Source organism: Podarcis muralis, chromosome 10 (assembly GCF_964188315.1).
Source record: "Podarcis muralis chromosome 10, rPodMur119.hap1.1, whole genome shotgun sequence".
Classification (NCBI taxonomy): Eukaryota; Metazoa; Chordata; class Lepidosauria; order Squamata; family Lacertidae; genus Podarcis; species Podarcis muralis.
The window spans coordinates 6,927,484-6,953,623 of NC_135664.1; the positions used below are offsets into that span (position 1 = coordinate 6,927,484).

The 26,140-nt window shown below is 40.8% G+C and overlaps 1 protein-coding gene across 2 annotated transcripts in view; it reads right to left on the minus strand.

Moving 5' to 3' along the window:
- RELN (reelin) overlaps positions 1-26,140 on the minus strand; it is a 304,253-nt gene that overhangs the window by 160,938 nt on the left and 117,175 nt on the right. For both annotated transcript variants that reach the window (XM_077935775.1, XM_077935774.1), the window contains exons 4-8: positions 25,709-25,779; positions 18,943-18,975; positions 17,217-17,295; positions 8,505-8,601; positions 7,258-7,309 (exon numbers count right to left, since the gene is read on the minus strand). In XM_077935775.1, coding sequence (XP_077791901.1) covers positions 7,258-7,309; positions 8,505-8,601; positions 17,217-17,295; positions 18,943-18,975; positions 25,709-25,779 — 332 coding nt within the window. The remainder of the gene's footprint in view (positions 1-7,257; positions 7,310-8,504; positions 8,602-17,216; positions 17,296-18,942; positions 18,976-25,708; positions 25,780-26,140) is intronic.

Here is a 26,140-nt window from a genome sequence, read left to right on the forward strand (position 1 = left end):
CTAGACAATGAGCCACTGTCAGTAAGTGGCATGCCAGGCAAATCTTGTGGCTGTTCAAGTGCTCTGCAAAATGTCAAAGTGATGTTGACAAAAGACTAAATTTATCCCTTGGTCTCCAGATGCTGGGCTGATTTTCATTCTTGATTCTGTACCCCACATTGTTGCTCTACCACACAAGTAGCTGTAGATTAGCCACAGCACTTGGAGGACCATTTTCTGTTGTGGAATTTGGCATGAATGAATGTCTTTGTGTGGGAGTCAGTGGAAAAAGCTTAGTTGTAGGGAAGAAATATTTGTTCAGGAAGAAAACACATCTCCCTTTCGAGCCCTCATTTAAGAAGATTACGAGATGAGCCAACTCTAAAATGAATATCAACATTCACCTGCAGGCCGTACCCTGGGCTTTATATCATGAGGGAACGAAGTGGCTGAATTTAGTCTGGTGAGAAAATAATTAAAAGAACAAGTGCTTAGCTGCTTTAAAATAAAATTCTAGAAGTTTCATACCTGGTATAAACAATTGCTATAATTAAGCTGAAACAATGCAAATCTATAGAGGTGTACAGCCCTCGAAGAGGTTACATAATCCCTCCTCTACATTTTAATTCAGTAAATGCATTAAGCCTGTTGAGAACCTGCAGCCTCCACAATGACGACAGCCACCTTCCCATCAGCCTCAATGGCTTACAAAGAGTAGAAGACTCAGTTAAACCAATTATTCATTGTTCTCGTTCAAACCAATCAATGTGTTGAACCAGCCAACAGATCTCGTAACAAAACTTATACTTCCCATTGAAAATGAGATCCAAGATCAAATAACTCATATCAACAGGTAGAGAAATGTAGTTACATTTAGTTGAATAAGCTTTTTGCTAATGTTTTCATTGGTCTGGTTTGGATGTAATGCTAAGCCATAGTTTAGCATTAAAGGAATTAACCACAAGTGAGGGATCTTTAGAGCCATTACAGCCTGATACATCATGGGCAAATTCACAAATTAATGAGTCCTGCTTACTTTTTAATAAGATAAAGTTGGTACAGAGAATAGAAATGCACAGAAAAGTGTAAAATTGACAGGTACTCTAGTTAAAGCTACAAAAAATAATTTCTGTAATAGCTGGTGATTCATGATCTTAATTGTTGTTGTGGGGTATGTGTGCATATGTAATTTGTTACATGGCGTGGCATACATGGTTCTCCTACCCATTTTTATCTTCACAACGACTCTGTAAAGTAGACTAGGTAAAGGTAAAGGGACCCCTGACCATTAGGTCCAGTCGTGGCCGACTCTGGGGTTGTGGCGCTCATCTCGCTTTATTAGCCAAGGGAGTCAGCGTACAGCTTCCGGGTCATGTGGCCAGCATGACTAAGCCGCTTCTGGCGAACCAGAGCAGTGCACGGAAACGCCGTTTACCTTCCCGCTGGAGCAGTACCTATTTATCTACTTGCACTTTGAAATATACTCAGAGTTGCAAAGTGATTTCATGCTCTTTATTCAGCTCATAGTGGTGAGGAGGAATGAATGAATGTCCCCTCAAAGTATCTGCTTTATATACATTATTTACACAATGGGCTGCACATGATTGGCTAATTCCGGAATTCTACTGTAAGCCAATCAGGTTGTGGATTCACTTCTATCTGGAGCATGATTGGGTAGTTCCTGCCAACCAATCATACTGCTGCATTGTTCTAGGACCAATCAGACTGCTGCATTCTGAATCCTATTGTTCTAGGACCAATCAGGCTGCTGCATTCTGAATCCTATTGTTCTAGGACCAATCAGACTGCTGCCTTTTGGATCCTATTGTTCTAGGACCAATCAGACTGCTGCAGTTTGGATCCTATTCAACTCAGTACATAACACACTTTGACGTGCTTTCGAACTGCTAGGTTGGCAGGAGCTGGGATTGAGCAACAGGAGCTCACCCCGTCGTGGGGATTTGAATTGCCAACCTTCTGATCGGCAAGTCCTAGGCTCTGTGGTTTAAGCCACAGTGCCACCCATGTCCCTAAAAGCCATGAACCCACAAAAATGCACATAAACACATACACACAAAAAATTGCAAAAGAATTTTATGTTATTGTATTGGGTAAATCTTTTTTTGTTTTTGTTTTGCATCCAGTTCATGGACCCCTTGAAGCCCATCAATAGACCCCATAAGAGTTCATGGAATGCAGGTTAAGAACCCCAGCACTGGGGTTGTTTGAAGCTTTTATCAAGCTTCTGTAGACCACCTCTGTGGAGTCCCACCAGCGATTCTCAGGACCCTACCATCTGCTCTGCTCTGGATATGGCCATATGAGTCAGTAAGTGATAAGCCATTTCTGATTTAGCATCCATATGTCAAACATGCTTCGGCGTCTTTCAATTTACTGTCCAAGGCTGCAATCATATGCCCTTGGAATTGAGCACCATTGAACTCATTTATAAATGACTTGCTTGAAGAAATTGAGGAGATGCTCATCAAATTTGCAGATGACACCAAACTGGGAGGGGTAGCTAATGCTACAGAAGACAGAATCGGGATTCAGTATGATCTTAACTAATTGGAGAACTGGGCCCAAGCTAAGAGAATGAATTTCAATACGGACAAATGTAAGGTTCTACACTTGCGTAGGAAGAACCAGCTGCACCAAATTAAGACAAGGGACACCTGGCTTACATGTAAAAAAGATCTAGGGGTCTTAGTAGATCACAAGCTTAAAGGTACCCCTGCCCGTATGGGCCAGTCTTGCCAGACTCTAGGGTTGTGCGCTCATCTCACTCTATAGGCCAGGAGCCAGCGCTGTCCGGAGACACTTCCGGGTCACGTAGCCAGCGTGACACCGCTGCTCTGGCGAGCCAGCGCAGCACACGGAACGCCGTTTACCTTCCCGCTGGTAAGCGGTCCCTATTTATCTACTTGCACCCGGAGGTGCTTTCGAACTGCTAGGTTGGCAGGCGCTGGGACCGAACGACGGGAGCGCACCCCGCCGCGGGGATTCGAACCGCCGACCATGCGATCGGCAAGTCCTAGGCGCTGAGGTTTTACCCACAGCGCCACCCGCGTCCCTAGATCACAAGCTTAACACGAGTCAATTGTGTGATGCAGCAGCAAAAAAAGCTACTGCTATTTTAGGCTGCGTCAACAGAAGTATATTGTCCTGATAAAGGGAAGTAATAGTACCACACTATTCTGTCTTGGTCAGACCACACCTGGAGTACTGTATCCAGTTCTGGGTGCCATGGTTTAAAAATGACATTGACAAGCGGGAACATGTATACAGGAGGGCTCTGTAGATGATCAGGGGTGTGGAAACCAAGCCTTATGAGGAATGGTTGAGGGAGCTGGGTATGCTTAGCCTGGAAAAGAGGAGACTGAGAGGACATATGACAGTCTTTTTCAAAGGGCTATCACCTGGAAGATGGAGCAAGCTTGTTTTCTCCTGCTCTGGAAGCTAGGACCTGAACCAATAGATTCACTATACAAGAAAGGAGATTCCAACTAAACATCAGGAAAGACTTTCTGACAGTAAGAGCTGTTAGACAGTGGAATGGACTCCCTTGGCAGCTGGTGGGCTCTCCTTGATTGGAGCTTTTGAAGAAGAGGTTGGCGTAGATGACTCTCGGGGACACCTTTCAACTCTACAATTCTATGTTTCTATGAATGTGAGTGCTACCATATCTGTAAGGATGTGCAAAATTTGAAGGCAATAGAAAAAGATTGTAGGATTGCAATTCTGCAGCTGAACATTCCAATTCTTTGACTCATACAAAATGAAACACTTTTGGGTTCCCAAGCTCATGTACAGCCCTACAAAATACAGCTTATGCAGAAAACACACTCTGCACACATTGCTAATTCTCCAAAATTAAAATAGTTCTACATGTAAGTAGTTCTTCCCCTAGAACATTTCCCTCTTACCTACTGTCTACATATATACTCACTTCAGCCATTAAATCCATTATTATTGTGAGTCACCTTCTATGAATGATCATATTTGGGGGAAGTTCAGGGACATAGCTATGGGGGGAACATTGGCTTTGTGAGTGAGATGCAGAGACTATTTTGGCTAATGAACCATGCTAATATTTCATGGCAGCTGAGCTTTAAAACTCTCGTGTGTTCCTCCTCAGCCCTAAACTGTGCAATTAAAATTTTTTGCTGAAAAGATCCCTAAGGTACTGCCTTTAAATATCTTAATTAGGAGTACTCCCATTGCACATTATAGTAACTCAGAGCATTTAGTCTTGCTGAAATGGAGCAGCATATGAGGAGGGAAATGTGAAATGGCTAGAAATGATTTGGCACTAGGGCAGCCAGCAAGAAAGAGCAAAATACCATTTCAGAAGTTAAGAAAAACCAGCACTAATTCAGAGGAAACATGCACATCCAGCATCTTAGTGTGAATCTGCAAAGGCTGTTATATGTTGTAGATGTTATCTGCTGTACTCTTTAGGGATAATAATAGTTTCTTGCATCAGTAAGTTCACCCTAAACTCAACTGACAAGAATAATTGTTTACCAGCTCAATAAAATAGCAACAAACTATTAGCAGCTCAATATTTTGGATGCTTGTATTTAGCAGAGCCCAGGATCTATTGAACATGTGGTACTACTTGAAAATGCATTTAATGAAATTTTCTCAGGGAAATTATCCTTTCATATGCATGATCTAAGGAGCTTTGGGATTTAGCATGAAATCTGGGCCATTTTTGCTTAAATCCTTAGTCATTATCCTTTCCTCTAACTCAAATTACTTGATTCATGCCTGGTGTTTTGGCAATGGAAAGGATATGGATGAAAGATGTGTATTAAGTTGTTGCATAGGGTGTTCAATGTGCAGTCTGTTGCTGGCACAATGTAAGACGTATTACAGCTTTGCAAAAACAGATAGAAAGTGTTAGAGCTCAGCTGCACAACCGGCAGTCGCTTGAAGTACCTGTTACTGGACTATATGACTTTACACTGCTCCTGGCAGTTTGACTATTTTAATGCTCCCACACATATTTTTTTTTAAAAAACCACACACCTTGAACATATTAAAAGCTTCTAACTTCCTTCCCCTCTTTTCACATCTTCAACTCTTTGAACCGTGTCCCTTTCCTTGATCCTCCCTGATATTACAGTGATCATTCCTCACTCCCACCTTGGGCAAAGTGAGTATTTACTTTCTTTACCCTCAGCTACCCTGCATATGAGAGTTTGGTACCTGTATGAGTGGGGGAGAAATTCTGTTTGCTTCACATTTTAACACGAACCTACCTAACCTTCATTTCCCGAAACAACAACACAAACTTAAATGTAACTATCCTTCAAAATTCATACTTCTCTGAATGTTGTGATGCAATTCTTCAACCAAAGAAATTGGCATATTAGGGGGAGGTGTGCATAAGAATGAAAGGAACATACAAATTGCCATCTTTTAGGCCAATTTGCTTGCAAAAATGTGTGTATCAGGAGAAATATGCACCAAAATGCTGACCAATTTTCATGAGGATTTTTTAAAAACCCCAAACTGAACTTCTTGGAAACCCGAAAAAGTAAAAGAAAGAAAATTGATACAGTACTTCCATCCATTCCTACCTGCAAGTATATATTGGAATGTTGGTGTTGGTGTTTAGTGTTTGACTAGGACTAACAAATCCCTACTTAGCCATGAGCTCAGTGGGTGACTTTGAGTCAATCTCTCTGTCTTGTTGTAATATGCAGTTATTGGCACACATGTTTTACAGCCTGCATTTTTGCTAACCAAAGATTACATGATCTTTTTTGTAAGGAAACCAAGCTCTTTCTTTTTAAGTCATTTGGAACATTATTTTTCTTTTCTCTTTTTACTGCCAATGGATGGAAACTTGCTTTTGAAACTTGTGAGTAAAATATTCATTTGTTTGCATTGTTGAGTGTCTGTGATTTATTCTAGCCTAAGTATTTTCATGGGCAACATTTGCTTAAAAGTGGGTGAGGGCAGACCTAAATCTAACTAAGTTTTAATGTGCTTGGAGCAATCACCATTATGACTTTTTTAATGAGGCACAACTGATTCCAGTGCTGTATGCTTTGGTGGAATGCATTTCTCACATTATTACTTAGCTCATATACAAGCCCACTTTCTATTATATTCTGCACTCTATGGCTGGTGCGCACTGGACAGTGCAAATGTGCACTCTGGATGGAAAGCAGACTTTCCTTTCTTTTCTCAGGCACATGAGTATCACAATAAACAAGATCAGTGGTGAGCTGAAAGCAACGTATTGTGACTGAGAGATGCCAATATCACAACTGACCCCTTAGCTGCATTACTAATTACAAGTGGTATTCCAAGTGATGTTAAAGTAATAGTTAAAAGTCTGATAAATAAGTCAATGTAAAGTATAAATGTATTACACATTTTTGGAACCTTCTGGCATCTAGATTTAATTCAAAGTAGAGGAGAACCACCCCAGTGTCAGTCTAATTGATAGTTTTCATTTCCAGCAAGTATCTCCACAGTTTAATCACAACTCTACTGAGGTATACCCTGCTAGAAGAATTACTTGTTAAAATGAGAATTTAATTTAGAAATACATTTCTAGAAGTCCACAGAGGAAACAGTCAACATTGCTTCTTTGGTCTTATTGAGTTATCTATACACTAAAACGTTTTCCTCCAGCACACATTTAATTGAATCATGTCTTCAAAAAATTAATACTTTTCTATGCCTGTCAAAAACCACAAGTCACCACTTCCCTTCTTTGCTTAATACATCATACAAATGTGCAGTAATTCTCAGCAGGGTTTAACACATCATACAAATGTTCAATAATTCTCAGCAGGGTTTAACTAGTTGCCCACACAGTTTTGATGTTAGGAGGACTTCAGCCTGACCATAGCTGTATTGTGACATGATAGGATTAAAATGTGTATTGGCTAAATATATATGAATGATGTAATTCTGCATTCATTAAACACCTCTGGATAAATACAAAATAATGAGCTAAAATAAAAGGTATGTTTAAAATGGTGACTGTTTAACACTGTGGTTCTCAACCTTGGGCCCCCAGATGTTTTTAGCCTACAACTCCCATGATCCCTAGCTCACAGGACCAGTCGTCAGGGATGATGGGAGTTGTAGGCCAAAAACATCTGGGGACCCAAGGTTGAGATCAAGGAAAGCAGATATTCACGCTCTCAAAGTTTCAGACATATCTCCTTTTCCAGCACACACTGAACTAATTACTACATGGAAATTTACTGATAACTTTTCATGATATACTTTTTTTTTATATGAACTTACCAATAGAAAACTGGAGTACAGAAGCTGTGGTTGTATTAAGGCCATTAGTAGTCTATGGAGAAGGGAAAAGAAGAAATGTTGCATTGAATCAGCAAACTAATCAGTTTATTGTAGTTTTCTTGGAAATACAAAGGAGAATCTTTGAACCCTGTAAGTTTAATGCCTTGGACTCTGTTCCAGTTACTTTCAACAGCGGCAAGCTCAGAAATGAAGGATATTTTATTTTCTGCTTTTCCTAGTATTGCTATCTTACCATATGCAAGCTATAAAATCTTTGCTTTTGTCGTAATTATGAAATGAACATGCGATTTTTAAATTGATTTTGCACCCTTACCATCTTACCTACAAATTAAGCATTCTAAATAGTAAACAAATAACTGATTATTGTTTTTGTGAGTGGTTATTTTTGAGCATGAATATAGTTTAAAGCAGTGTTTTATTTTAGGCAACCCAAATAATGATGTGCATTATTATTATTAATTTTTTAAAGTTCTTTTTAACAGGACTCAATATCTCAAGTTATCCACTGCACCTATTAACATGGAACATGCATTATTTATCAAGAGTCATGGGCAATTGTGCCAGAAAGAATTAGCTGGCTGGGGGTTTTATCCAGGCTTTTAAATATATATATAATATTTTTAATTCTGCATAGTTAATGGAGTTAGCAACTTCAAATGAGAAAGTTTCACAGTTCGTATCTCCATTTTTGAATGCCCACATGATGAAAGCAGCAGCCATGCTGGTGCTCGTTTATCCTCTAATATATCCTTCCTCTTTAGAGCATTATATTCTGCCATTGGATAGCTCATCCTGTGATGCTGCCAGCACAGCGCTTGCTGTGCAGCCAGCACCTTAGATGATTAATTCCACTTTGCAAGTCTGTCTTGGCTTGAATGCTGAAACAAAGCAACGAATACACCAATGCTGCTTAAGAATGAAACCTTAAGGTTGCATTTCTGGGAATAAGACTTAGTGAATTCAGCAAGACTTACTTCTGAGTAGAAATGGTTAGGATTGTGATGTAAGGAAATAATATATAAAGGTATAAATCTGAAAGGGTATATTGGAATGCAATGTACATTCCATTGGGGAGAAGTACAAGTGAGCAATGGGGGCTAAGGAAAGAGCCAGAACGCCCCCCCCCCAACTGTAACGTTGACAGTTACATGTAAAGAAAACTGACAGTTTCTGAATTGAAAACTTGAAATTCCACAAATCAGTCAATTTCGCAAACAGCCACTTACCAATTCTCTTGGCCCATATGGCTCACAGAAAGTGACAGCACTGCCATGCATAATTACACCACATTGGTCTCCAACCTCACAATTACTACATTCAAACCTGCAGGAAAACAGAACACAGTCGAGATGAAAATGCTGAAAAGCAAATTAGAGGCTTGAAAATTCTGACTTTGGGAAGGAAAGGTCTGTTTAGGAGTCCCCAAACTCAAGTTAATGAACAAATTACCATCCAAAGCAGAATTGTTATTTGGCTTGCCTATAAGATGCTCCATTTAATCTTGCACCACTTTCCCCACCAACAAAACATCCTCATGTTAATTCAAAATATTTAAATCAAGTGAATGGTTTTTTCCCCCTCAACTACAGTCATGTTTTAGTTTTCAAATATAACAAATATAATATTGCAAGTACTACTGTGTGGCATTACAGTAAGGATAACTTTGAAACAGATTTTATTTCTAAGCACAGTATATGTAAGTAGGAGAAAAACAGCTAATTGAGTCTTGGCATGGGCTGACGACAAGAGGACCAAAATGTCCCATTATTAACCCAGCACCACTTCTTTAGTCCAATAACAGTCTATGCTTTCGACTATTTAAATGATTCTAACAGTATTCTTTATTCAAACAAAATGACTAATTCTGCTACTTATTTTGCACCCAAGGTGTGATGGGCAGTGTTGAACACCTATATAGCATGGACCTGTTTAGAAACCCCTACGCAGTAAGAGCTGCTTTGCACTTGCAGATTAGCAATGACACAGGATGCATCTGAAGCATTCCCTGTAATGCAGAAGGGAGGTAGACATATTGTTACCACCCCACCCCAATCTCTGAGTTGTGAGAGACTCCTGGGGTTCCGGTTTTACCAAGGGCTCCCTTTCCTTGGAGCAGGGGTCTGCAACCCGCGGCTCCAGAGTGGCTCTTTTACACCTTTGCCGTGGCTCCGGGGCGGTTACTAGCCAGGGGAGGAGGCGCATTGTGCGTCCCGACACTCCCCACTGTGGCGGGCGCTGTACTGGCTGTGACATCGCATGGGGGCGGCGTGCGTTAGTCACGCACCGTCCCGACATCGCCTTCCCGCCCGCCCGCCCGCTACATTGAAAGAGGGCATGTACACTGGTCACTGCATTGAAAGGGGAGTGAAGAACACACACACAAAAAAGGTAACTTGTTAATTTAACGTTTATTTCTATGAGGAGGAGTAATTCTGAGGGGTCAAACAAAGAAACAATTAAAAAGTGACAAAAAGGTTATTTTTATAATGACGAGTTTTGCGGCTCCTGGGTTTTTTTTCTTCGGAAACAGGTCCAAGTGGCTCTTTTTGTCTTAAAGGTTGCAGACCCCTGCCTTGGAGTGACGGTAAGCAGAGATTGTGATGCCTTTAGGATTTATATGCGCGCGCGCGCACACACACACACACACACACACACACACACACACACTTATACACAGCCTGAACATAAGAAGGAGGCTATCACAGCATTAACACTCCCTTGCTTCCCCTTTAGGTTCCCAGGAGAGCCCCAAAGCCAAGCACAGAGCAAGACCTGTCCCTGTGTCTTCAGCCTCTAGCCTCCAGCCTCCACCTTTCAGCTTCCAAATCTCACACCTCTAACTTTACATACTGTTCTCCTACATAGCAGCTAAGTGAGGGTTGGGGGAAAGGCCCACCCATATGTTCTATGGCACAGAGCAACTTAAGCTAAATTGTGGCACTTAACTAGCCAGCCAAAGCCATTATCTTGACAAAGGAACTGGTTTGGGCTGCTTTTCCCTTCTACATTCTACTTGCATAGATACAGGATTGTGGTTTCTGGATGGGGACCCAGACTGACCCCCCATTCCAAAAGGAATATCAACAATCAGTTCCCCTTCTACAGCTTCTCTGTGTGTCCACCACCTGTTACATGCCCATCACAAACTAAATGTATGACATCTGCCTTATTGTGGGACATCCCTTAGACACATGTGGTGTCCTAAGGCGGGTTATGTGCCCTCATGCCACAGCTTCTCTTTCAGTCTTCCCTTCCAGCTTCTCCCCTCATGTTTGTATTCCGTAGATTCTGATTTGTGTTTTGATAATTAAAGTCAAGTCTTGAATTGATCAACGTGATCCCAGCACAAATATACCCAGTACTTCTTGTTTACATAAGTAATGGGCATGCAAGCCTTTTCCATCTGTACCAAAGCAGCAAAGCATTACAAATCTTGTTGGGTACTTGGCAGCCTTTCCTTTTGGCTAATGAATCTTGCCTAAGGATAAACAGGAAACACACCTTTGGCTCAACAGTAATACATGCAACAATGTGCTTAGCTTTCTGCACAGACCGCTGTTATAAGGCTGTTGTCACATAGATTGACTTGAGAGTTTTTATAACTATTTTTGTTTATTGCATATCGTTTCCCAAAGACCTGTATGATAGAACTACTCTTCTCTACGACATATTTGTTCACTTTTTAGCCGGCGGATCCACCAGGGGAGTGGGTGCAATGAAAGGATTAACTTGATGACAATAATCCAAAACAGTGACAAGTGAGGGTGTAGCTAACTGATTGGCTTTTGTTTTGTTATATATATATTTCTACTGAACTGAGGATTCAAATTGGAGGACATTCTTGACTTCCTAAAAAGTACCTAGCAAGAACATCTAATGCTAGACAGTTGTTTTTTTTAAAAATGCAACAATCCCTTGCTGAAGTATTTGTACAACAGTTGCTAGGCACCTGGAGTGCTACAAAAGAGTTACTCAATTCATAAACAGGCATGATGCCATTGCAACAGATGGACTAAATAGAAGGCTAGGCTGCCAAAAGGCTGCCCATGAACATGAGATTGTAGATGTGCTGTTATTAAAATGACTGCCCGTTAAGGAAATGTGCTTTCCTTAACCCAAATGTTATTTTAAAAATGCCCCATGTAGGACAGGGTGGGGGGATTTAAACGCTTGTTAAATCACAAGAAGTTAGCTCTGTATTCTATGAATTAGTTGCTAGGGGTCCTTATCCTCCAAGATAACTTTTTGACAATAATTGCTGGTTGTTAGGTCAGCAAAATGGTTAGGGCTGTCTATTTCACAATCCCTATAGCCTGAGGAGTCCTAGTGGGCAGAATACGTGATGACTGGGTTGTGTTTTTTCAGGTGTTTTCCCTTGAAAATGGTAAACTATTAATGTAGCATATTGTTTTGAGTCCCTTTAAGTATAATGACTTCTGTGAGGGAAGAGGGAACTCTTCATGCGTGCAATAGGGAAATCAGTGTTAGAAATTGGGATAGAAAAGCTAGGAGCCAAATAGCTACTGGGACCTGGGTGGTGGGCGCCTAAACAGAATGGCGGGGGGGGGGGGGTTGGCAAAACTTTTTATTTATTATTTTGATAAGCCTGAACTAATACGCCATTCACTTAAGTGACACATTGTTAATATCACATTTTTATCAGAAATTGTTAATACATGTTTAATTTGGTGTTTACAATAAAAATATTGGTACCCTACTTCAGTTTTCAAAGCACTCTTCTCTTTATCATTAAACTCCTTCACATATTGTCTATCCTTAACATAGACTTCGAGGCTTCAAAACACATATATTTGAGTGATCATTGAGTGTCAGCTAGGCGCAAAAAATGGCACCCAGGCTTTTCAAGGCACCCGCAAATGATGAATCTTTAGGCGCAAAACGTGCCTGGTGCCCTGCTAATTTCAAACCCTAAGGGAAATCACTGTGTTTGCAATCCCCTTCAGAGAACAAAACAGGAAAATGGGTAGGACTTCAGGAGTGTGCCCGGAGTCATTTATAACACAATCTCAGTACTGTGTCATTGTGAGGAATTAACAGTTGGAATAGGCCTGCCCACTGAACATACTCTGCTAGCCATATACTAAGGTTCATCTAGAATGCTGCAAACCTTGTGTCTTGGGTCTCCCAAATATCAGGTGAAAGCAGCTTGGGAGAATGTGTTGCCTTTTTAAAAAAAGCAGTGGGGAAGTTATTTATTTATTTTCTTTCTTACATTTATATCCCACTTTTCTTCTGTCGTGGAATACAAGGTGGCCTAAGTGAGCTGGCCTCTTTTCTTCTCCTTCTTCTTTGTGATATCTGAACCAGGATGATGAGATTGAGCAGGCAAAGTGAAACCGGAGCCTCACTCTTACATTGATATCTCACCTTCCTTCAATCATGGAATTCAAACTGATATGCACGGGGTTCTCAGGTAGCCCCCCATCCAGACACTAACCAGACCCAGTCATGCTTAGCTCCAGCAAGGTTGCTTCATCATGTCCCCTCAGATCATGCCTTCTCTGCTCTACATCTGCCTTGTCTTCCCAATTGTCAACTCCACAAAGGAAGAAAAGGACAAGAGGGAAGTTATGGACTACGGGTGCCACATTCAACCTGGCTGACAACCTACACTTGACAACCCCTATCATCAAGTTTGCACTGGGGAAAAACTTAAAAGATTTAATACTGATTCTTGCTAATCTCAAACAAGTAGCTATTTTTTTCTGATACTTGCTTGATGGCAGCTAGCCTGATATCCCTTTTAAGCTTGACTGCCACCATCAATTTAATTCTCTCAATCTTAACTCTTCCTTTCCCCAAAACTGAGCTTAAAATGCAAGCTAGTATACAAATGTGTGCTTAGGCTGCATTCTCTGTAAATACAGAACAGGGGATGCATCACTGGCTACAGGTTAATCTGGATGGCCTTATTAGGCCTTTTCCCTCTTTTTAATTTCTCAAACTCTATGCATATCAAGTGGCTTTGCTGCTCAGCTACTTCTCCTCTATAATCTGGTTTAGGAAATACTGTGAAGAGCTCTGGCTAGCTGGAACGTCTCTTTTTATCATCTTTCATCTCCTTTAGGATTATTTTCTTTATAAAATCATGAACAGCTTTGAGCAAATCCTGATTCCAAGCCTTCATGTCGACTTTGAAATGTATTGCTTCGAAAATTAAATGGCTTAGAGCTGGTCACACACACACACACAAAATTAAAAAATAAAAAGTTGAAGAAGTCATGCCAGTAAAATATTAGTAGCATCATTAGGGCATCAAATGAAAAGAAAGAGAACTTCCAGCATCCAGGTTCATATCCTCTTGACACTATCTGAAGTGTCATTTTACAGAAAATGTGTTTGTAAGCAATTTTCTTAATTGCCTTTGCTGCTCACCTCAGATATTCTTCATCTCAAATACAGAAATGGCTTCAATTATTTTTGTGTGCATGCCTGATGTTACTAAAGAGTTATTTGCAGCTCAATTCTATGCATGTCTACTCAGAAGTAAGACCTTTGAACTCAATGGAGCTTACTCCCAAGAATCAAATAGCACACTGCCACCCCAATTAGGCTTTCCTTTTGAAAGTGCCTGATTTCCTTGCATAAAACAAAAATATCCAGTTACCAGTAGCATGACATATTTTGCACGGGGAGGGGTGGACTTCAAAGCTTGTATCTAAGTTATACTCAGAGTGTACACACTGAAATTAATGGACTAAAGTTAGCCATGACTATTAATTTTAATGAGTCTGCTCTAGGTGAGACTAGCATTGGATACAACCCTGACGACTTGGATACAAGCCCTTAAGTGACTAAGCAGATGTAAATGTGCAAATTCATAGGCACATTAAACCAAAAGTTGAAACTTAGGAAGTTGGATCACTTCAAAACAGAAAAGAAAATGAGAGATTGCTAAAATGTTCTTGACCCGATGTAGATATATGATAGGATTCTAAGCACAACAGTCCATTTCCATAACCAAGTTCTCTGAAGCCTTGAAGGCAAGCATTTTCTTTGCGGTCCAAGAACATAATATTCTGAACAAATATACAGCAACAGGAAGAACCCACTCTCCAAAAGACAAAGCTAAGCCAATCTAAATTTGAAATATAAATCCCCAAGCTTTGAGGATGTGAACAAATCATGTCATACAAAATTTCGAGAAGAAAGGGTTGGAAAAGCCCATTAGAGCTCAAAAATATTGTGCACAGGACTTGGGGCAACCCACCTGCCTGGTAAGAAACTGATTGGGCAGAGGAGGCAGTCCCGGGTGCAGAAAGGAGGGTGGGGTTGGGTGCCATTAATTAGTAGATAAGATCAGCAGCAGGACATTGGACAGCTCCAAACTGACAACTTGATCCCACAAGGTCTGCAGCCCAGCTGAGTCCTCCCTGGCCCGTTGTGGAATGAACAAGGGTAATAAAAAGCCTTGCACTGCTTAAGTACAGCCAGGTATGTGGTTGCCTTTGCCAGATGGAGGGTCTGTGAGTGTGACGGTACTGGCTCTGGTTGAGGGGTGCAGCCCCAAAAAGACTCTAGCTTAGAGTTTTCCATCTAAGGAGGCTTTGGGTGACTTAAGTCCTGGGCTGGGATATATATATATATATATATATATATATATATATATATATATATATCTACACATTAAAAAATCTTTTAAAACCATACAAATACAATAAAAACAGCACAGCACCAGCCATTTCATCAAAAGCAGTCAGCTCCATTAAAAGCCTGATGGAACACTTGCCAGAGGAAGGACAACAAAGAGCGAGTCAGTCTAACTTCTCTAGAGAGGGAGTTCCAAAGTCAGGGGAAGTCACCAAGAAAGTATGGGGTGGTTTCAAGGGTCCGCCTTGTACAGTTCCTCTGTTGGTGTGTATACTACATCTAGCAAACAACACTAAGCCCCTTGAGAGCAAACTGAGTGTAGCAGCAAACACAGAGTTGGCCGCAATCTGAACCTCACCAGTCAAGGTACATATAAATGCCGTCTTAGAATGCCTCTTTCCCCACTGATAAAGACAGAAAAGACTCCCTGCAAGAGACACTTCAAATTTTCTCGGTGTGAGTAACCTAAAGAGACCCAGAGGCTAGTTTCGCAACAACTGTTTCACTGCATTTATTACTTTCAGAGAGAGTATGCTACTCCTTGCGTGATAGAAAAACCATCAAGATAAAAGGAGTCCCTGAAGGTATTACAGGCCTGTAAGATGCCAATAAACCACTGTATGTGTATACCTTGGGTAGAAATAACAAATCTGGTGGTATAAATGATACGACTGCCTGAATTTCAGGTTGAACACCAACATGACTTATGACCTGTGCAACTCACAGTGTGCACTTGTGACAACTCTAAAGGAGTATTATGTAGAATTTGTGCTAAGGTGTGAGGATGTTAGTTTGTGAAATTACAGGTGCATGCGTTCCAGCTAAATCAATGGTAATTTTCTTCCTGGAACTGTGCAGGATTGCAGCCTTGCATTATAATCCACAAATGTTGATAGCACAAAGGCTCTCATCCAAGTGTGAGCAGCTGAAGAAAGGAGACGATGGCAGAGAAGATGCTAATGGAGCATGAGAAGGATAAGACATTGACTGTCTAACCAAGCAGTATGAGCATGGGGATGGGGGAGAGGTAACTGAGACCATCTGCTCACCCGATTCTCTTGCAGCTCTTCTAGAGCAGAAGCACTGGGAAGAGTGTTAGGGTGTATCTGCTGCCAACTGCTGAACATCTCATACATCTGCCTGCCTGTGTTGCTACATTTTATGGGAGCTGAAAAGTGGTGCTCTCCAGTGAGAGTGAGGATTCCCAGGGGAAGTTGTGCAGAGTTTATTCAAATCTGTTGGTGAAAGCTTGAGTTTGGGGGATGACAGCCTGGGTGGAAGTTGGACTGCTTTCCACAAACACACATCTATGAGACATCTATGACTTTGCTATAGTATCATTCTGTTTATGGGGTGTGTGGTGTGCCTGGTGCTTCTTCTGCAGTACTTCATCCACCTTTGGTCTTCCACCCTGCACTCAGCACTCACCTGTGGCTCCTACCAGTTGTCAGCATCTGACAGTGGCCACACCTTGGGAAACAGCTTCAACTGGCTGGCTAAACCAGGTGAGGACAGCCATTGAGTCTCAAACCCTAGATGAGACATGCTTCAGCAGATTGAGCAGGTGAGACTAACAGGGGGTCCAACAGTCTTTTGAGACAGAGGGGAACCGACAGTTCTGTTTGTCTTTTTATTGGATCAGAATTCACTTGCATGTTGGTGCTTCTTTTAATAGACGAAGCAGAGTGAATTATTGAGGTGGTATATGGTGGCGCTGTGGGTTAAACCACAGAGCCTAGGACTTGCTGATCAGAAGGCCGGTGGTTCGAAACCCCGCGACAGGGTGAGCTCCCATTGCTCAGTCCCTGCTCCTGCCAACCTAGCAGTTCGAAAGCACGTCAAAGTGCAAGTAGATAAATAGGTACTGCTCCGGCGGGAAGGTAAACAGCGTTTCCGTGCGCTGCTCTGGTTCGCCAGAAGTGGCTTAGTCATGCTGGCCACATGTTTAGACTAGTTTTTAGCTGCTGTTTTGCTAGAGTAGTTTTATAGACTATAATTGCCTATAATTGTTTTATTGTTGATTTATTAATGATAATGTATTAGTTTTATTGGTCCAGGCATTGTAACTGTGGTGTTTTGTGTCATAGCTATGATGTTCTGTTATGTTTATTGCTATTGATACTTTTTTTTAAAAGACTTTTGGAGAATCACTTGAATGGAAAGCAGCTCAGAAATACAATTAATCAAATCCATGGCCTGAGTGTGCTGCTTCTTTACTTGAAGGTTGGGGGAAGGGGTTGGCTGTTGTCACAATAAAAATAGGGTGGGGGAAAGATGATACTATATGTGGCTCTTCAAGAAAAATGTAAAAATGAAGCAAAACTTACCACATAGCAGGATTCAGTCCTTGTAGCTGATAAGAATCAAAGTCATCTCGTAATATTATGCTTTCGCTGTGCATTTCAGCTGAAAATGAAAGACAGAAAAGAATTCCCAGCATAGTTTGAAAATCAAATGAACAAATGAAATCTCTTTTTTGCTCGGCTTTCTGAAAATATGATTTGGTGTCCTAAATGTCCTGCTTTCGCTTTTATTTTTTGGATCTTCTTGCACAGTGGTAGGGATCACAATTTTCATGCAAAAGGTCTAAGTTTCAATCCTTGGCAGCTCCAGGTACACCTAGGAAAGACTTCTGTCTGAAACCCTGGAGAGCAATGGCCAATCATTGTAGATATGCTGAGCTAGCATAACCAACCACATGACTTGGTCTAAGGCAGTTTCCTATGTTCCTACTTCTCCTACTTCTGTCACATGTGGAATACATATCCCACAGAATAGAAATCAGGCATAGGCAAACTTGGCCCTCCAGATGTTTTGGGACTACAATTCCCATCATCCCTGACCACTGGTCCTGTTATCTAGGAATGATGGGAGTCGTAGTCCCAAAACATCTGGAGGGCCGAGTTTCCTATGCCTGATATAAATAATGTCAAAGGCCCCCACTTGTTTTAAAAAACAATTCAGGACCAATTAGCTGGTAGTGGTTTCATTCTCATGTTCTCCACTCATCTCCCTTCTACTTTGTGACCCAGTGTCCAACCCAGTATTTCCCAAACTTGGGTCTCCAGCTGTTTCTGGACCACATCCCTAGCTAGCAGGGCCAGTGGTCAGGGATGATGGGAATTGTAGTTCAAAAACAGCTGGGGACCCAGGTTTGGGAAACACTGGTCCAACCACTAATTTCTCAAGTTTTGAACTACTGGTGAAGGAATTTCTCAAATTGCTTGATACCAGTTTTATGTTTCTAATACTCATGGACTCTTCACATATATTAACATCTATAGTGGTCAATGGAATTTATATATTATCTAAAAGTGAGAGGGGATTATGATTGTCCCTGCTGGCACTGATGCATTGTTTATCCAACATCCTTGCCTTGGGTGTCAGTGTTCATATAGGAGTCAGACCCAATGTGTATATCTTGCAGTCTCCACGCTGCAAAAATGAAGCATGCAGATCACATATTTTAGGCCCACATGCCCAGACCCTATGAAGATGTGACATCTAATATGAGAACATCCGACATGCTTGGGGGTGGAGCCAACTGACACAAACATACCCACCACCTCGCCAGAGATAGAATACTAATGTCTGCAAAAGGCTAATGTAATAAACAAATGAGCTCAAACATATTTATAAGAGACAGGGAGACATCTGTTAGGTTCATCTGTCAGCTATTTTACTAAGCATTTAGGGGATCCAAAATGAGCTGGAAAAGATTCAGTTATGATTTTCAGTCTAATCTGGGATTAATCTAGAAATACAGTAACATCTCCCTTGCTGCTTTCTCAGAGCTTGTTCTGTGCACCTGAGGACAAGAGATTTGAGATATTATATATTTAGGATGCAACAATTTGAAATCTAATAAGCAAATGGCAATGGGAGGGCAGAGTAGAACGAAGTATATTCATTTCTCATTCAAGTCTGATTTATATCCGAACTCTTTCAAAGCTGCAGTTTCATGATTGCTTTACATTATAGCAAAGCAAAAAATCCAAATACAATAACATAACACGGCAACCGGAAAAAGCAATAGTAACTCTACTGACATACCTAAAAGGGGATACAAGGGAGCTTCTGTTGGAGCTGCAAAAAGACAGAAGAAAACACCATTCTATTTCAATAAGGCAGAAGATTAAAATGATATAAATGTTATAATGCCGCATATCATATGTATCTTGCTCTTCTCACATGCTAAACAAACATCACATTGCCATCTTGTTTTCGTTTTCCGCAAAGTGGTCTTCAAGTAACAAACAATATTAAAGGAAATAAAAGCCACATTAAATATGACATAGCTCCTCAAATACTTCAAAATTTTTGGGAGTTCTACCCTCTTTTTTTGAATTTTGGTCATTTAAGGTTTATGATTTTTCTATTTCCTTCTGAGGAAACTGAATAGTTCAGTGAAAAGAGGTTTGTAGCCAGCATGCCGTTAAGGCTTTGTTCAATTTTAGGTTTTTCTAAATTTTTCCATAAACTTTTTGATTTTTTTATTATTTAGTTTATTTCCACAAGATAATATTTCTAGTCGGTTACTTCGTGTTTCAGGGATTTTCACGGTATTTCATTTGTTTTGAGCAATTTCTTGGTTCCGTGACTGTCTTTTTTCTACTGGCCTCAAATGGAGGAGGCTGATCCCATGTGTTGCCTGGCTGTAGAGACCGATACAGGAGAGACATGTTTTGTTGCAGCTGGGGCAGATGAAGGCATCCAGTTGTGCTGCTGCAGATGCACCATGGCATTTTATTTTCTCTGTGCTCCTCCCAGCGGCCTTTTCCTTCTCTGGACACTGCTGTGGATATATGACCTGACTGTCTGTCTCCAGGCCCTAAAAGCCACCAGAAATCTCAATCCCTGTAGCTCTCCAGCAGTTTGACTTGAACCTCAAAGGCGCACCATTTCTTTGTCTCCTGAGAGAGACGGATGCCAACAACAGAACTGCCTCCTGTCCACATTTGCATAAAGCTTCATTTGTACATATTCACTCCCATAATACTTATTTCCTGTGGCCAGTTATAAATATGTCAATTGTTAATTAATAGTAATAATATTTCTCAAGTTTTGTAATCCAATATTTTTAGGCTGATGGACAGAAATTTGGCTTTTCCACAGGCATGTGCCTTGTAGAATGACTGCAACATCAAGTGATATTTATTTATTATTTATATTAGGTTACCTTTTCTTCAAGGAGAACACACATTTTTTTCTAAGGGGTGGGGGGAGTATATGTTTTTCCTCATATCCATTTAATCTCAGAGCAGCCCTGGGAAGTAGTAATGACTAGTCCAAGTTCATCTAGTGAGCTTCATAGCTCAGTTGGAGTTTGAACCTGGGTCTCCAGTAGACCATAACAGCACAGATATTGCTCTCTGGTTCATCAACGCGGATTGCTAGGTTGATGGGCACTAGCAACAAGGTCTATACACCCCCAAACCACTACATGTGGCCTTGTTCCTAATAATTTCTTTCAGGCGTGTTTATTTCCATCTGCCTTTTATTAATCAATATGTCCTGATGATGTTTTGCTGCTTATTTTAAGGGCTTGTAATGTGGATTTCAACTTGGCAATTTGTATATTTGTTATGCTTATTTTGACATCACTTTGTACGCTGCCTTGTGGGGGCAACTGCCCTGAAAAATAGTTTGTTAAAGTTTTAATAAATACACTCAGCTGCATTTGTGAACTAGCCCCCCAATTTTTTTTTGAGCCATCCTATAATAATACATGAAGTTAGGCACAACCAGCCTTATACCTGTCAGCATTTTGCACAGAAATGTATTGATTGCCCTGCACTGTTTCTTATTCTGTTGGCAATAATTTTGCACACATTTTTATTAGGATTCATAGGAACTAGAAATGTATTTTATAAGGAGTGGGGAAATGATTCAGCATGCATGAGTTACTTACCTTTTGGTTTTGAAATAAATTATTTGTAAGGTTAAGCAAGTATTAAATGCCTAACAAAAGACAGTTCTTAACTTCTCACCCATAAAAAATTAATGTTAAGGGCATTTCATTTCCCAAATTTCTAGAGTGTCTGAAAAAGCTTAGGGATTCTTTGCCTCAAGTACCTTTAAGCTAATTTTAAATTCTAATCCTTCATCTGAGAAATTATAGAGGAACTGTGAAGTTACCATTAAACGAGTGATGAACATACTTTTATATCCCCCGGAATAATTTCTTTATTACAATTTATATTTTATTGCACTAGGGTGAAGTTTTGACCTTCAGATATTGTAATTAAGGTCCAAAAATGTCAAACACCTGGAGCATCATATAAAATAGAGTGTAGCACTTTTCAAAGTATTTTCAAGTTTAGAATCTTACCAACCCAAAATTATTATTATGAGCTACAATTTAGCCAAAGTTGAGGCATTTTCAAACCCATTTGTTTAATTAAAAGATTTATAAGCTACTTGATTTAAAAACAACAACTCGAACACCTCTCCAAGTGGCTTACAAGTAAAACCAGAGAGTTCAGTGAGAGAGATCAGATGTTTAACACTCCTTAAAATCAACAGAGATAAAAAGTCCCTAACTTTAGTTGGATTGTGCCCTATACTTTTATTTTAGAAATATATAGAATCATAGAGTCGGAAGGGAGCCTGAGGATCATCTAGTCCAACCCTCTGCAATGCAGAAGATCAAATCTGCAACCTTGCCCTATGTAGCCAAGGGTGAGATCTAGAATTGCAGAATTTCCCAAGGGGACAGGCTCCTCCAGGAAGTGACGGTGAGGCACACATGAGCAAACATGTTCTTATCACAGTACTTGCTTGTGGGCTTCCCACAGACATCTGGTTGGCCCTGTGAGAACACAGTGCTGGAATAGACAGCACTTTCATCCGATCTAGTATGGTTCTTCTAATGTTCTTAGGGGTTTTCTCCTCTTTTTGGAGACTTGTCTTCATTTCTCCCCATGATATTCAGCATAATTGTCAGCACTCGCCAGGAAGCAAGATGGCTAATTTGAAAGGCAGTCCTCCTCACTAGCCTGTTCAGGTAGAGGTAGCCAGCAGAGCTCAGTAATGATCTCTTGCTGGAGGAGGTGAGGTGATGGCAGCTGGATACTCGGGAAGAGAACAGGCAAACTGAAGCCGCCTGCTCCCCTGACGTCTGTCTTTCCTTACTGGTTTCCCTCTTCTTTCTCCACACCCTGGCAATCTTTTGAAGCTCTATATCCTTCCTTTTCCTCCCGCAGTAGCCTACTGGGCTGGAGAAAGATCTGCTGTATCCTCACTAGTTCTTTCCCTGGGTGCAGCTCACTGCCCAGGTAGAGTCTTCAGCTCTCGAGTCAAAAGGGAGAATTGGGTGACTTGTAGGAGGATCTTGTGGGCTAAGAATCAAATTTTCTTTCACGGGAATTCTCCTATGAATTCTGAAGCAAGTTTCCATTGTCAAGCATATGTGACTTGGAAGTGTGTTCTGCTGAAATCAATGGCTCTTAAAAGATTGCTTAAAGGAATATTGGAGAATGGTGTAGACACCGTATGTAATTTAGAAACAAGTTACGCTTATTGATACATGTTTTTAGTTGCACGATTTGTGTCCTTGTATACACAGTGATGTACCTATCAGCAACCTAAAATATATCAAGAAGAGAAGGACAGAACAGAGAATGGAACAAGAAAGAGGAGCTGGCAACTTACTCCTGGCAATCGAATGAGGCAACAATCAGAGCAGCTGTTCTGGTGGTATGAATTCATAACTCAGGCTGCAAAGTCTCCACATGCGAGTCAACAAGTGACTTGGAATGACTGCCTGCAGGGGCACTTTCCCTCTCTTGCCTATGAGAAGAAGCACTCACTGTGCACATTGAGCGCTTCCCATATCCCACAGAGCAGGCGGATAATTCTCTTTCATACCTAAGAATGGGAAGCCTCTGTGCATGGGGCTCTGGAACTCACCACATGTATTTCTTTACACTCCGGGTCACTGATTACCTTTCTTCATCATCTCTTCCATTTTCCCAGCTTTAAAAAGGCAAGAAAGCCCACCAAGGGAGGCATGTTTGGTTTGCTCAGTGCTCAAATTTAAATCTAAATAGCACAAATCAATGCTTATTAAAGAGGAAGAGATATAATTACTCTTAGCAATGCTTCCCTCTGTTCATGTTTCCTTTGCATACATTTCTGGAATATTTAGCAAAATATTACAGAATCCTCCCCCCGCCCAATAAGGAATATGCACAGTATTAAGATCTTGGGTACACTTGGAGTAGTTCTTTGGATCATGGTTGTAAACTAATTTGGAGTCGCTTTTAACTGGGGCTTCATGAAGGTCTTCTGCCTCTGAAGAACCTGCTTCAGAAAGGCAAAAAAGAGAAAGAGCCGTTCTCTTTGTCTCTCTTTGATATTTTCCCAAAGAGGGAGGTTACCAGGTGTCCCTGTTTCCCAGGGACACTCCCCGGATTTACAGCTTTATCAGCATTCACATGTACATCGCAAACAAGTGTCCCTGGATTCATAGAAAAAAATCTGATAACCTTACCATAGCTGTGCTTTGGTTAACAGCAAACTATCAAATGAAGGCACCCAGGAGCAGTGAGAGTACAGTGAGAGGGGAAAGTATTGGATCCCCTTTGCCCATTTGCCCTCTGGCAAAGCCATTTGGTATTTTAAATATTTGTAAGTTGCTTTTATTAGAAAATACATAGATAAAAGTGATGAACAAATGCAACAAATAATTAAAGCAACAGTGACAACAGGATCTATGGACTATGTAACGAGTTAACCACTCCTGTAGTGAACTTCATCAGCTGAATTTTAAATTGACTTCTGCTGCTGTGACAATTCATAGGCCGTCTAGTGACCTCTTTCAGAAACGGAGTGTTTTATCAGATACCTTTTAAGTGGAGCTTTTCAAACTTAGAGCAAATGGTTTGCTGAAGTCTATTCGTTCCTGTGGACTTAGGAAACATTTTGGGTGGCTCTGATATTTGTTGAATAAGTGGTTCTACTTTGGTTGTATTCCATTTAATAGCAATTGGGAATAGGGATATAAAGTCGGTCCATAGAGGAATATCAACTACTCCAATATCTGGAAGGAGTTAAAGCGTCTTCCTGGAGAATAAGGAGTAGAATGAGGTGCAATTTTTATAAAAAGTGAATGGAGGAATGTCATTGGGGTGGGCAACCATAACAATGGTGTGATAAGCGAACCTTTTCTGAAACTCGGTCTATTGGGAAAAGATATCAGTGCTAACATTTCATCAAAAAGATTAATTAGATAATCAAATGAGCACTATTATGTTGATTTCTGCATATTAAACCATCTGTGCAAGAGCAGGTCAAGCTGCTTTTTCCCCTGGCTTGTTGGCAACCTTTGCCGCAGCCTTGTCTGCTATGTTTTCTAGGCTCTGGAGAATCAGTGATGCTCTGCTTCTCTTCCTCCACAAATGAAACCCTCAGTTCCTCCTCCTGCCCACAAGCAGGGCTCCTCTCCTCTCTTTGCCCCTTTGTTCTCATTGGAAAAGAACCAACAGATTCTTCTTCCCATGTGGTGCCCTGTGCAAAAGTTGTGGACCAGTACTTTCCCCCGTTTTTTAAGCATCTCCACAGCTTGCTTCCTGCCCTAAAAGAAACTGACTTTAAAAAGATAGGCAGCAGCCGCAACAGCATCAGGGGTACCTTTTGGTCACCCCCCACCTTGAGTCATTTGTTGTTCTCCTAGCTCTGAAATAAACTGTCTTCCCCTCCCCTTCGCCTCTAAACCTGCACGCAATCCTGATTGTAAATACATGAGGATTCCCACGCTGAGTGGCACACATCCCTTTGCTTTTGTTTACTCTTGAGAAAATAGAAGATTCTTATTTGGATTAATAAAAAGATGTAGACTTTATGCAATATACAAGGAGCAGGAATTTTATGGAAATGCAGAACTTACAACCTTTTAAGATTATATCGATTGATGGAAAATGCCAAGAAACATGCAATGATATATCTCAGTGCCTAATGTTGAACAATGCCAAGAGAAAGGTAGAAATCATAAAGTATTTGTGGTGCTTGAAATGTCCCTGAGGCTGCCACATACCTTTCACTTGTTCCAAATCTACAAACTAAATTTAAATGGAAAAAAACCAAGATTGGCTCCCTGTACACCTCTACTCAAAAGGAAGTCCCAATGAGTTCATGGGGCTTTCTCATGGGTATAGGATTACAGCCTAAATTGGACTTGATGCTTTGTGGTTCAATGCAGGTATTCAGAATGCATCCCAGATACCTCGGAGGCAGAACAGAACTTGTTTGAATGCTATCGATGGAGTTCTAGATAGGACAGTTAATCTAGTCATTTCAAGTATCAATCCCTCTTCCCAGGAAACTCAGAATTGTGAGGAGCTTACTAGCAACTCTCAACAAACTACACTTCCAGAATCATTTGGGGGAAGCCAGGACTGTTTAAAGTGATGATACTGCCCTTAATATATAGTGCAGATGGGGCCTTAAGGGAGCTTGTCATGCAGGTGTGAGAAGATCTGCATCTGTTGAAATTCTCTCTTCTACACAATTATGCAAATCACAAGCCCTTTGCATCTGTTCATCTTCATGCTAGATGGACTCTTGAGTAGAGTTGGGAAGTCATGGCAGGTCTTTTCAACCAAGAAGCTCAATAACAAACAGCTTGTGTTTTGCCAGGCATATGGGAACAAACCTTGAAATCTGATCCTTCAGTATGGAAGAACAACACAATCACATCCTTAATAATTTTGGATCTTTTATGTCTATCAATCAGCTATGCGTCTCCTCAAGTACTAATAATGTCTACAACTACAAATGAATATGGAAGAGTAAGATTCTAAATGAAAATAACTCTTACCTCCTTGTTCACACAACTGTTGGGCTAAGGCATCCTTGAATATAACTTGGCCCCTGTGAGTAGCTGTTGCCCTGGAAATATAAAGAGAAAAAAACTTAAATAATGTAGAAAGCTCAGTTGTGGCACACAATAGTTAATTTAGGTTACAGAAAATATGGGTTTGCCAAGAGCATGGTAAGATACACATCACTATACACATGTCAGACAAATACCTCTCCACTCATCGGCAGTCACTCAAAGGCAATTACAGTGGTACCTTGGTTCCCGAACAGCTTAGTTGTCGAACAAATTGGCTCCTCAGTGCCGCAAACCCAGAAGTAAGTGTTCCAGTTTGCAAATGTTTTTTGGAAGCCAGAAGTCCGACTTGAGTGCAAGAAGCTCCTGCAGCCAATTGGAAGCAACGCCTTGGTTTTTGAAAGGACTCCCGGAACG